The sequence below is a fragment of the Phaenicophaeus curvirostris genome, chromosome 2 (genome assembly GCF_032191515.1).
Source record: "Phaenicophaeus curvirostris isolate KB17595 chromosome 2, BPBGC_Pcur_1.0, whole genome shotgun sequence".
In the NCBI taxonomy this organism is placed as follows: Eukaryota; Metazoa; Chordata; class Aves; order Cuculiformes; family Cuculidae; genus Phaenicophaeus; species Phaenicophaeus curvirostris.
In genome coordinates this window covers 127,303,592-127,315,880 of record NC_091393.1, presented here as the reverse complement: position 1 = coordinate 127,315,880, position 12,289 = coordinate 127,303,592, and the positions used below count along the sequence as shown (strand labels likewise).

Below are 12,289 nucleotides of genomic sequence, written 5' to 3'. Positions count from 1 at the left end.
AGAGGTTCTTGTAGCAGTTAGCACACCTTTTTTTGCTATAATTTTTAAATGACGGTACTTCTCCATGAACCGTTTCATCCACGAGACCGCAAGCTCCATGTTAAAACGATAATATGTCATTGTACTAGTGTACCAAGTGAGCCCTCCAGAGACAGAGATCGAAAAGGCCACCCAAGCTCAGGCAGAAGGGTGCAGAAAACCGACCTGCTGATGCTCCTGTGTTTGGTCTCTGGGCGTATCTGTTTGGTTTCTCTCAGCCTCCCTTTTCTGGGGCACTGGATCTCACCTTCATGATTTCTATTATATTTCTATGATGTTGTGTTCCCACAGCATCCAGAGCAGAGTGGAGCTGCGGAAGACGTTGAAATGCCACAGTTTCAAGTGGTACCTGGAAAACGTTTATCCTGAGCTTCGGTATGCATGCATGATCTCTACGTGTCTGTAGCAGGCCAATGGGATGCCCCATCCCTCCTGCCCCACGGAGCTTTCCTCTTAGAGAGTTATTTCTCTTGCTTCTCGGGGCTTTCTCAGGTGTCCACCTGCCCACACTGCAGGACACGTGGCATAGGGAAACAGCCAGTTTTCCTTACAGAAGTATCCCAAGGTGGAAAATCCCCTGTCGCTTGTGGTGGGTTGTTGTAGTACTGAATGACTCTTGCTTACAAAGGTAGCACCTAGTTCCAGTCTCTTCACACTGTTCTGTGACACTCAAGGCTGCTCTGTTGTGAAACCATCCCCTCTAGGAGCTCGTGACCTGTATCCACGTGGCTCTGCCCTACTCATAGCCTGATGTTTTCCTTAATGTGCGCTTCACAGAATCACTTAATCAGTAGGTTGGAAAAGGCCTCCGTGATCATCGAGTCCAACCAGTCCAGGGCTTCCACAGCTGCTCTTGCATAGATCCCTTTTAGTCACCAAAATTACTCCAGAAACCATTGCACCCACTCTGTGGGTTGCTATCAGGAGCCATCCTCAGGGTGTGGAATTCTGGAGAAGCCTCCAAGGATCTGCTAGTGCGATGGCTGAGTGGAGAATTGTAGAGCGAAAATGATTTATAGCTGTTTTCTTGCTTTTTTTTGTTGCATGTGGCATTGCACAGCAGCACTCACAGGGAATGCCAGGACTCTGGCAGTTTGTGATAAAGTTCCCTACTCCTGCAAGCTGAAGGCTGACCTTCAGCCTGCTCACAATCTCTTCCTGCTCCTCTGATTGCCTTGTGCAGTGCTATTTTTTCCCCTCTGCCCATCTCTGAGTGCTTCTTCTGTGGCACCTCTGTCCTGCTCTCAGTGGTTTGGTGCTGTAACAGATCTCCCCACTCTTGTTTTCTGAAGGTGAAATGGTGGGACTGCAACATCCTCACCCACTGACCCTTCCTTGGAGTATTCTGTGTGCCTGGGGCAGTAGGGGTGATGTTTCTATGCTGTTCCCGCAGGATTCCTGAGGAATCACTCTACCAGACTGGGATGATCAAGCAAAGGCAGAACTGCCTAGAGTCGCACAAGTCTGAAGCCCAAGACTTCCCTGTCCTGAGCTTAAATCATTGTATCAGCAGCAAAGGCACTGCAGCATCGGCACAGGTAAGTTGTGTTGTGTATCCCGTGATGCTGGCTGAAGAGGAGGGTCTGGGGTGGATTTAGGATGATTTCTTAGGTTTTCTAAAGCTTTGTTGGAGGGTTATGTGTTCTGCCAGCCTGTTCCCTGAGGCAGAATGTAACTGAACCGTGATAAGTCCTCCTCACTTTGGTGGAGCCCAGGGCAGCAGTGGGAGTGGGTGCAGGAGCCACAGCACAGGGCTGACGGGTTCTCTGTGCTGAGCCCTTACTGCTGCTCAGGAATGCCAAGCGCTGTTTTCTACGGAGGTGAAGGAAAGGCAGAGAGCTGTAATTTCATCTCATCTTTCAGCCTTATTTGTTTCAGAATGCACTGAACCGCAGTGGTATTTGTAACTTTGTCATCTGCGTTCTCTCAATATTAGATTGCCCATTAAGCTAGTGAGAATTTAATGAGGATGGTCTTGTTTTTTTCAGTCTCATTGTGATGAGAAAAAGCTGTGTGAATTGGTGTTCTAGGAAATGTTAGAGCCAGGAGCAGGCACACGTGCCTTGCAGTGGAGTCACTGGAGCAAGACCCTGAAGCCAGGGCTTCAAAACTTGCCTTTGTGTCAGGCTGCCTTTGTGATTTTGGGCCTGTCAGAAAGTTCTCTCGCTGTTCCCGTCTGTAAAGCAGGGAGATAACTATCATTCGCTTCTCCAGGCTGCTGTGAAGTGATTTAGTAGGCAGTGTGTGCTTGCTTCCACTTGACTGTGCATCCTTAACCCTCACGGTTACACACTGGAATCAGGTCACTACACAGGTGACAGGCCCAGCCTGGAGGTGCTGCTGGAAGTGTCCCTGATCTGTGTGTGCAAACGAAGCATCATTTGGGTTTTGTCCTTTCAGAAAATATAATAAATATAAATGCAAGCACCACGTAGTTATAATGTTTACACCACATACTTATAGTTCTTACAATTTAACTGGCTTCCAGGTTTTAGAATTCGTTTTCTGTCTTCCACCGCTGCCTGGACTTTTTATGCACCCAGCAAGAGAAGCGAGCTGGTGAGAGCTGGTCATCATGTTTTGCAGGGCCAACTCTGCCAAAGGGAAAAAAAAAACTGTTTCAGTGACAATTGCAACTTTGAATGAATCGGATGCTTTGAAGAAAATCTGGGAAAAGCAGAATGGAAAACGCTGCTGCAAGCTGGCGTTTCAAAATGAAATGACGTTGGTCTTTCTGAGACATCAATTTGATGCGATGTTTTAAAATGAAAAATGTCACACCATCTAGTTGGGTTGTTTCGTTCCCATCAAATGCATTTTGTTTTGACATTTTTGCGCAGTAGTTTTTTTTGGAGTTTTTCATGCCACAAACTTTTCATCTTCCTGTTCTGACTCTGCAGCAGTTTGCAATGGGTCAGCGCTTCCCACTGGGGGCAGCTCCATTTCTTGTGTGCATCCAGAGGTAGCTCTGCAGGGGAGTGGAAAAATGTACTGCAAACAGATTGCTGAACTGCTACACTTGGTGCACAGGCAGAGAAACCTTTCCTTTTATCTTTCTTTGTCTTTCTAGTATCCTTCTCTGTTACTCGTACCCATGGAGAATATTTCAGATGAAAGCGGGATATTGGAATTTTCATGTATTTTAGTTTTATATTTTAACTACACGGGTGTTACAAGACTGCCTGAACTTGTGGATGACCTGGGGGGTGTAATCACCAGGCTGTGTAGGAGACATGATGCAGCAGTCCTGAATACTGCTTGAGTTTGTATTTGGAATACCAGAATAGAGCAATAATCATAGAATAGTTTGGGTTGGAGGGGACCTTAAAGATTGTCTGGTTCCAACCCCCCTGTGATGAGCAGGGACGTGTCCCTCTGGATCAGGCTGCCCAAGGCCCCATCCAGCCTGGCCTTGAACGCCTCCAGGAATGGGGCAGCCACAGCTTCCCTGGAAGTTTTAACATACTGAAGTCACATCTCGTTTGCCCTCAGCTTCATTATTTGAGAAACAGGCTTAGCTAAATCGAAGCTGTGGCTTCCTGGCATTCAGTAAGTGCTGCAGAAATACCCTGCCCATCCTGGTCCTTTATTACTGGTGTTAGCAGCACTAATCTGGTAGTATTTGCCCTTCTGTAGCTGCTTCCCTGCTAGGCTGCCCTGGCCCTTTACCAGCACTACCCGCATGAGATCCTGGGGCCAGATGTGAGATCCGAGCTGTCGCCCGTCACCCTGTGTGAGGACAGGCTGCTGCTGTTGCTGCTCTGTCTGGCCATGGGAGCGCTCAGCGTGCAGATGATTAGGGAGTTTCTTGGGGAAAAAAAACCCAGGAATTTTCATCCTGACTGATACAAATGAGGGATGAGATTGACTAAAAGAAATACTTGCGTGGCCATTTGCCTGTATTTTAACTTAGAGCTTTTAGTGGATTCTGTTGGGTTCTGATGACCTTTTTTTCCTCTCAGAATTTCTTTGTTTTTTGCATCATTTTCTTTGGCTTTCTTCTGGGGCTGAAAGGAAGCAAAAAATGGTTAGAACTGGATAAAACATTTCCAACAGGACTGGCTTCCATTAAAAGCCATTCCAGCAAAACAGAAGAGCTATGTGGAAATCAGTCAGGTTGGATGAAGACAGTAGCCAGACAGCCTGGGAGTAGGAGGGGAGATCCAGTATCCACTGTCGAACTGACGACACGTGTGTCTGGCCCTGTAGGCCTAGATTCCAGTAATGAAGAGCAGCTTTGAAGAGATGGTTGCCACCACCCTGTCCATCCCATGGTGCTTTGTTAGGTGAGGGGGTGGTCCTGCCTTAAGAGGATGTGAATCCTGGAAAGGCTCGGACAGAACCTGGCCTGGAGAAAGAACATGGAGAAGCTCTGGGAGCAGCATTCCTGCAAAGCAAGGGGGCAGAGAGGTCAATAAGTCCTACTCTCTGCATTAGCTGGGGGATCCGTTGTGTGCAGGAGTTGCAGGATTAGTCAGGATCAGCTCGCTGCTGCTGAGGAGCCTCACGGGTGTAGCTCAGGCCTTGTCCTGAGCTAAAATGACAAACAATTGGTTAAAAACATAAAGCATGTTTTCAAAGCAGCTTGTAGAAGTGCGGACACTGAGAAAAGGTGTTGGAGCTTGCCCTACATGTCTTGGTTCCTCACGGACAGAGGGCTAATTTGGCACCTGATTTCCCAGGCTGGTGGTTTGGAGAGCAGCTGGCAGTGAGCATGGTTGGGATGTCTGGAACATGTTTGCTATCGGATCAGGTAAACTCTACTCCATCTGACAAGAAGGGTTTGCCAGAAGCACTTTGCGTGCAGGCTGCGGCTTTGGAAATGTATGCTGGTTACGTGCCGACATCCTGGCAACTCCTGCTCAGAAGCCTGCAGGCAGGCTGTGCAGAAGCCAGGTTCAATTTCCATTAGATAGTGGGAAGGAGTAGGCTAGGAAACATGGGGTGTGAGGGTCACAGCGTGAAGTCCTGGGGATCTGGCCCTGTTGTGCAAAAGCGTGTTTTCCCTTCTAGTGGCTAAGAAACTGAATGAAGTAGGACTTATATTCCCAGGAATTAAATGCCTATAGGTGTCTATTGTGAAGTCAAGGAGAAGCGTTACAGCTGCTGATGGTGACAAATGCAGGGATGGACGCGTTATCCTACTCTAATAACTCATGCTAATGCAACCCAAAGCCTCTGCTTTGGAGGGTGCTGTAGGCATTCTGGCTCTGAGATCAGGGCAGCCGTTCTCTGCTTCCCCCCCTGGCACCCAGAAAGGGTTTCAGTCTCCCAAGAGCAGTTTTTACCTTTCCTTTTTCCAGACCCAGCTTAAGTTCTAAGCAAGAAACTTGTTCCAGAAGTCACTCCCTGGGATTATGCACAAGCAGCCAAAGCGGCTCTCCTGCTTGTGTCCACACAGAAATAGCAGGAAGATGACCCTGCCTGGACAGCCTCAGGAGGTGCTCTCGGGTAATAGGAGCACAGGTGGATGACAGAAAATGTACAACTTGAATAAACATTGGAATAAATTTCTGTAAAATGCCCCTGGGCTAAGCTGTGTATCTGTATGTATATAATGCTTTGTCCAGTAGATTTGGAAATCCTGGTCAGCCTCTTCTCCTTTTCTCCCAAAAAAACCTATCCACGGGTGGGAGAGAGAATCCAAGAGAGCGCCCCTGTTGTATGGTAAGCTTTACACAGGACAAAGATTATTTCTTGGGCTGAGGAACTGATAAAGAGCAGCTGAATATGAAAAGCAGCATGAGATGAACAGCTCCAGGCCAGCCCAGGGGAGCAGGAATAGCTCCTGCAGGTCATAGCAAGTCAGGAAAGCAAACGTTTGGAGTTTGGTCCTTCTCCTTCGATACAAGTGTCTCCTCTATTCCTTCAGTGGCAGCCCTTCATGAGGGCCCCCTCTTCTGTAGTAAAGAGAGATTCCCTGGATTTTGTGATATTTGGGAACAGAATCCTGGGAATTGCAAACATTTGCTATGTATCACTTCCTCTCTCCTGCTGCTGACCACAAAAACATTTTTGCTGTTCTTGCTGGGAATAAGAGAATTGCACATTATGTGCTGTACGTTTCTGTCTCTTCTGCTGTTTTTCCACTTCCTGTTCCCTACCCACAGCACAGATCTGTCTATGAATTCCTTTCCCTTGTGAGCCATTTTCTCCAAGCAGCTTTTGTGGATATTTTCTTTGGTACCTGCAATCCCCACTGATGGCTGCAGTTTTGGGGCAGGCTTGAAACATCCTAGTGACGTGTCCTGGTGCCTCCTGAAGTCAGTGAGGTTTGTGCTTGGTTTCCGAAGGGGCAAGATCCAAGTGGTTGCTTTCCAGGTGAAAGAGCACCAAGAATCGATCCTGATCTCTCCCCTCTCCCCTCTTTGCAGGAATGGACATACACGTACAACCACCAGGTCCGTCAGCAGCAGCTCTGCTTGTCCGTGTACACCCTCTTCCCTGGCTCCCAGGTCGTGCTCTCGCCTTGCAGAGAAGGTGACAACAAGCAGGTGAGCCCTTTCACTGATCCCCATTTTCTTTGCAATTACCTTTCTCTCAACACAGTATCGCTGCACATCAAGCCAGATGCGTGCTCTGACTTCGTCTGTGAAGCGCCGTCTGTCTGGGAGTACGGGCTCTGGTCTGTTCAGCCCTTTGCCTCATAAATGAGTGTGTTGATAAGGGTGTCTATTAGCGCGGGTGGTGATCTGGATACTTATCTACAGAGGGCAAACCCGAACTGGCAATTTAGTTCACATGGGCTGCCAGTCAGCCAGCAGATGCTAACGTCTCCCTGCAGTTAATCATCGAGCTGGCATTTGAACCAGTGACCTGGGGAAAAGCTGTTAGTAGTACATTATCTCCCTGAAGCCAGGCAGAGGCTGAGCTTAAAAGAGCGCGCTCCTGATCAGAGAAACACTTGGCGCATGCTTTGGTTGTGGGATAGAGGACTCAGTGTGTGCCAGGCCACAAGGGCTTTGTGGTGACTGTCCTTGTGATGCTGGACCAGTATAGCAAAAACATAAGAAGGAGCAAACTTGTTCACCTGTTTCTCCTCTTGTGTCTGTCTCTCCTCAGCGATGGGGTAAGGTTGGGTCACACATTGAGCACATAGCCTCACGCTTTTGTTTGGACACTGAGACGATTGGGGACACAAATGAGAGCACCAAAGAGCTTGTCATCAACCCTTGTGAGAGCACCGCCATGAGTCAGCGCTGGGACATGGTGATGTCTTGACCTGCTGGAGAACTTACACCATCGGGATGAGCACGGAGATGTAGCCACATACAGCCAGGATACACTCAGTGGAGCTGAAACGAAAAACTACTGAGAGTCCTTGTGTATCATGGGACAGGAGAAGAATCATTCAAACAAAAGTAAGGACGTGGCGCTCCAGGTTGAAAAACGGATATCGGGATATCGTTTGCAAGGCTTGCAGCTGGTATTGACTTGTCAAGGCTCATGCATTCAGAGAAGGATGGCAGAAAACCAAACTTGAAATGTTTTAGGGAGATACCAGGGCTCCTGCTGTGGGCCCTGCAACAGTCCAGTATGCACAGTATTTATTAATCTCTCTGGAAACACAGGCAGAAGAGCCTTGGGGACCAAAAGGAAACTTGGACTTAGCAAAATAAGCATCTCGATAGCTTTTGTGGGGTCAGGTCAGTGTGCAAGGAGGGATGTGCCAAGGAACATTGCCTGGGATCAAGTGGAAAACACTGGATTATCTTTGCACTTTCACAGCTGTGGATGAACTTGACTTCTGCAGACAGTGGGGGTCGAGCCATGCTGCACGTTTGAATTCCTGCCTGATCCCTGTCGTGTGTACAGAGGCAGAGCAGTCATTTACAGCTGCAGCCAGGGTCAAAACAGCAAGTAATGGGGCAGTCCTGCTCAGTGCCAGCTGCACAGGGGGCTGTTGATTCTCCAAAGCCCAAGCAAACAGAGCATTCAGTGTGTGGAATTAAAGGATGTAAATTGCTGTGAAGCTGGTAGAAAAGGCAGTAACGTGATTAGTTCTCCTCTCTGGAGGCCACGAGCCAGCTTTGGTCACTGAAAACTGCCCTATAATCTCACTGTGTCTCTCACTGCTTCAGATCTGGAATAAGTCCAATTTTCACTTCTCTTCCATACAATTAATATTTTTGGTAATTGAAGGTAATTGTGTCATATTTGTGTTTCCCAATTTCCTGACTACAGAAGAGGGGACTCCGAGGAAGCCCTGCTGCTGCCAGAATGGAGACGGCACTTAGAACTACAGACTACTCTGAGGAAGGAAAGGGGATATGCCCTGGTTTTGCTTCCCAGGTGTCCTGTGGCCCAAGATGTGAAGTACTGAAGAAAGTTTTGGGAATCCCCCAGTCACGCCTGTAAACAGGGAGCCCTAGGTCACAGAACAGCTCTCTCCCAAAGTCTTTGCATGCATGCAGACTTGGTAGAAATAATTTCCCGAGGTTTTTGAGATCAGTGATTAACCAGAGGTTGGGTCAGGTACTATTGGTACGTGGGAGTGAGGTGACTGCCAATGCAGAATGGGGCAGGAGGCCTCAAAGGGGTCTTGGGAACAGGAGAAGACCAGAGGGTCCTTTCCAGCCTGTCCTTCAGAGCGGATCTCACCACAGTGTGGGGAGCAGGCAGTGAATCACCAAGAGCTGCACACACAGCACTTCTGCAGGAACAACTTGCAAAGAGAACTTCTGCAGGGCCATCAACGTGACTTCAAAAAAATACAGTTTGTGTCTCTAAAAATGTAGGGTTAAATGAAAATCCTCCTCCTTGTTCCCTGTGCTCTAAACTGTAGGTAAAATACCGCAAGCTTTGAGCCTTCAAGTGCTCTCAGCATCCCTCGAGTAAATTGCTGGCTTTCAGGATTTTACTGCCTCTGCTTCTCCTCCCTCAGTGCTGGGAGGAAGCTGTCTGTGTAAATCTCCCTGGCTTTAGAGGCAGAGCCAATATAACTCTTTATTTACAAAAGGTCACAGGGTCTAAGCGCTTTCCGTGTGCTGCAGTGATTTCTAACCGAATCAGGTTCCCTCGGTGCAGACCTCAAGGACTGCTGTTAGGGCGGGCTGGAGAAAGCTGTCATTTTGTGGTGGCATTGTTTCCACACCACCACTTCGCACAGGAAACAAAGGGAAGTGTGAGAATGGAATATTTCACCAAAAAGGGTAGTGACCTTGGGCTCCTGCTGGGAAATATCAAACCTTGTTTTCACAGTGGTGATGACAGGCCAGCAGTAGTAATTCCTGATCTAGTCTCAAAGGGAAGGCGGCTCCCAAGGGCTTGCAGCTTAACGTGTCCACACCGATACCAGCTTGCAGCTGGGGCTGTCCAGCTGCTGGCACTTCAGTCCTGAGAACTTAGAGAGGAACAACTTTGCATCAGTTGTGAAGTTCAGTGCCCAGCGGGTGTACCAGGACCTCAGACCTATCTAGCATTGTTGTCATCCTCCTAAGCCAAAAGTATCTATTCTGCTGACAGCCAAAGCTCTCTAAGCAGCTAGTGCTCTTCTTTGTCTTAACAGAAACAGCTACCTCGCTATACGTGTGTGTGCTTGAGCACACGGACCTGTGGGACCTGCAGGGGTGTGTTCTAGGAAGAAGTTATTTGACCAACTTCTCATCTTATTGCATTTTGTGAAATCCAAAAGCTGTGCCAGCCCCCTCCTGTTCTAAAGCATGTGCTAAAGTGATCCCTGTGAGCTTGTCTGGGGGGAGTGGAAGGCAGGCAGTGGGGAAGGTGACAGCAGGCAGACTGGCCCCTCCATGAGAGTAAGCACCACTTGGCTAAGTCTCTTGCAGGCCCCAAAGCCACCAGGTACTGAACAGAACTGGGAGCAGCAGCCACTTGACAATCTGGTGGTTGGCTGTAACTCTTGGACTGCAGCTTGTTTCATGGTCCAAGAAATGAGATGAGCCCTATGGATCAGCAGTGCTTTTGGAGAGGGTACTAGCCTGGCTCCTGGGAAGCTCAATGGGCCGGCAGTCTTCAGAGTTAGTCCCAATGTGGCATTTAGCAAGTCTTCTGCTTGCATCTTGTTGGCAAAAGGTTAACTGCTGCTGAAATCCAACTTATAACTTTAGGTTTATTTTGTATTTTATTAAAATACACTGATGACAGATGAACCTTTTTTGCTTTGTGTTTGTTACTTGCCTAGACATTTATTATCATGCTGTGAGCAGCCAGAAGGTTATCCAGTGAGACCATAGGAAAATGGGGCTGGGGGCGTGAAGTCTGAACGATGGTGGTTCATGACAAGCACCAGCCCTGAGTGCTAATCCCTTTTTCTGCCTCTGGGAGTGACTTGGGATAGCTTAGTTCAGCTCCTTGTCTCAGTTTCCTGAACTTCTAGTGAAGACTGAGTATTAGTTTTTGTTTCATGCCATACCTGTAGTCCTGGACCGGTGAAGGACTAGCAGCCTTTGAAGTTATCCCCATGGGACCTTGCTGCCTGCCTGCGCAGGGTCTGGTTCTGGTGGAGTTCACTTTCTTTCGCGCAGCTGCTGTGGTGCTGTGGTTTAGACTGGTGATAATATGCAGTGATGTTGTAGTTACTGTAGTTACTTGTACAATATCGAGGCCTTCTCTGTCTCACTCTGCTGTCCCAGTGGGGAGGCTGGGGCTGAGCAAGAGGCTGGGAAGGGGGCACAGCTGGGGCAGCAGACCCAAAGGGACGCTGCATGCCATATAACGGTGCAGTTAATAATAAAACTGGAGAGGAGATTCTTCCATGGTAGGTGTGCTCAGATACTGGCCAGGCATCGGTCTGCAGTGGTGAGCGACTGCCTGTGCATTGCTTAGCTGGTTTTCTTCTTCCGTTTTCCTTCACTTATTAAGCTGTCTTTATCTCAACCCATGAGTTTTGCTCGCTTTTCCCCTTCTTCTGATTCTTTTCCCCCTCCCCGATTGGCAGGGAAGTTTAAGGAAGTCTGATACACATGTCCAGCTTACGTTTTGACATAAGGGCTGAAACCCAGCAGAATTATTCCAGGTTTATGGATGTTTTCTGTATGTCCACTGTTCTGTTATCTCTGGAAGTGCCTTCGGAATCCTGTAAGAATAAAAACCTGTTCTAAGCTACTGCCTCTCCAATTGGATCTAATTAAATTTTTAATTAGGCTGCATTTTAGCTTAGAGCTGGTGAAAAGTGGCATATAGATGTGCCACTTTTGTGACGTAGGGGCTACTCTGTTTTCTCTGGTATTCCTTGGTCACTAAGGAAATTCCACCTGATAGTGTGTGATATGCAGAAGAAAACATGACTGAATTTCAAGGCTGGGTTTTGCATTAGTGCTCGTCTAGCAATTCTCTTTCAACTACCCATTGCAGTGACTGTTGGCTCTTGCTTTCCTGTGATTTATAAGAAAGAAGTGTCCAAACAACATGTTGCTACTATACAGGGTTAAATTCAATTGTAAAACCAACCAATCAACCAAGGGGGAAAGGAAAAGTTGCTTTGAAAGCTTATATGTAACCTGATACATTTAATGAAAGGAGGAAATTGCAATATCAGAGCTGTTCTCTGGCTGAAAGGTTTTGGAGTCTGCAAGCCAGTAGAAATGTGTTTAAAGTAATTTTTAAGAGAAAAGTGGAAAAGAAGGGATCTTCCATGTGAGCAAATTTACTGATTGTAAACGTACTTTTCCCTGCAGTTTCTGGACCCAAGCTTTCATGTCTTGGGCTGTGAGATGATTGCAGACAGAAGTGTCCTGGCAGGCCTGTTCCCGACGCTCAAACTGAGAGAAGTGGGAAGAAGTAAACTCCCATCTAAAGGTCAAGTTGATAAAAGTCTTCCTAGTTTTAAAATGTCTTAGTTTTACCTACTCTGTGTGAGGGAGAGGGTTGCCTTTCATGTAGGGTAGTGGCTGTCTGCTGCAGCTGGAGTCCTCTGCCAGGATGCTCAGGGAGCACGAGGCAGGCAGCCTTGCCTCCTGCCTGTGTGCTGCTGTGGCTGTGCTGTGCCTGGATGAGCTGCATGTTCAGCCCCCGTGACTCAGAGCTGCGCCGTCGGCTCAGGTTTGTAACAGCACCAGAGCAAAGTGAAGAGTGTGCAACTCCGCGGTGCTGTTGGGGCCCTTCAGTACAGCCGCACTTGTACTGGGTATTAAACACACATCGTGTGCTCCCAGCCAGCTCTGACCATGGAGAGACACAGCAACCCACCTCTCTATTTGTGTAGCTGTGGAGCAGATGGATACAATGCCATGCTGCCTCCTCTCAGCTTTGGTAAGGCTGCCTGAGCCTATTTTAATGGAGATCTGCATCC

General features: G+C 48.0%; 1 protein-coding gene across 2 annotated transcripts in view; it reads left to right on the top strand.

The window, feature by feature from the left end:
• Nucleotides 1-10,687, top strand: part of GALNT14 (polypeptide N-acetylgalactosaminyltransferase 14) — a 96,599-nt gene extending 85,912 nt beyond the window's left edge. Inside the window, exons 12-15 of one of the 2 annotated variants that reach the window (XM_069850850.1) lie at nucleotides 331-414; nucleotides 1,433-1,577; nucleotides 6,414-6,533; nucleotides 7,102-10,687. In XM_069850850.1, coding sequence (XP_069706951.1) covers nucleotides 331-414; nucleotides 1,433-1,577; nucleotides 6,414-6,533; nucleotides 7,102-7,260 — 508 coding nt within the window. In that variant the 3' untranslated portion in view covers nucleotides 7,261-10,687. The remainder of the gene's footprint in view (nucleotides 1-330; nucleotides 415-1,432; nucleotides 1,578-6,413; nucleotides 6,534-7,101) is intronic. The other variant, XM_069850851.1, reaches the window with a different exon arrangement.
• Nucleotides 10,688-12,289: the final 1,602 nt, after the last annotated feature.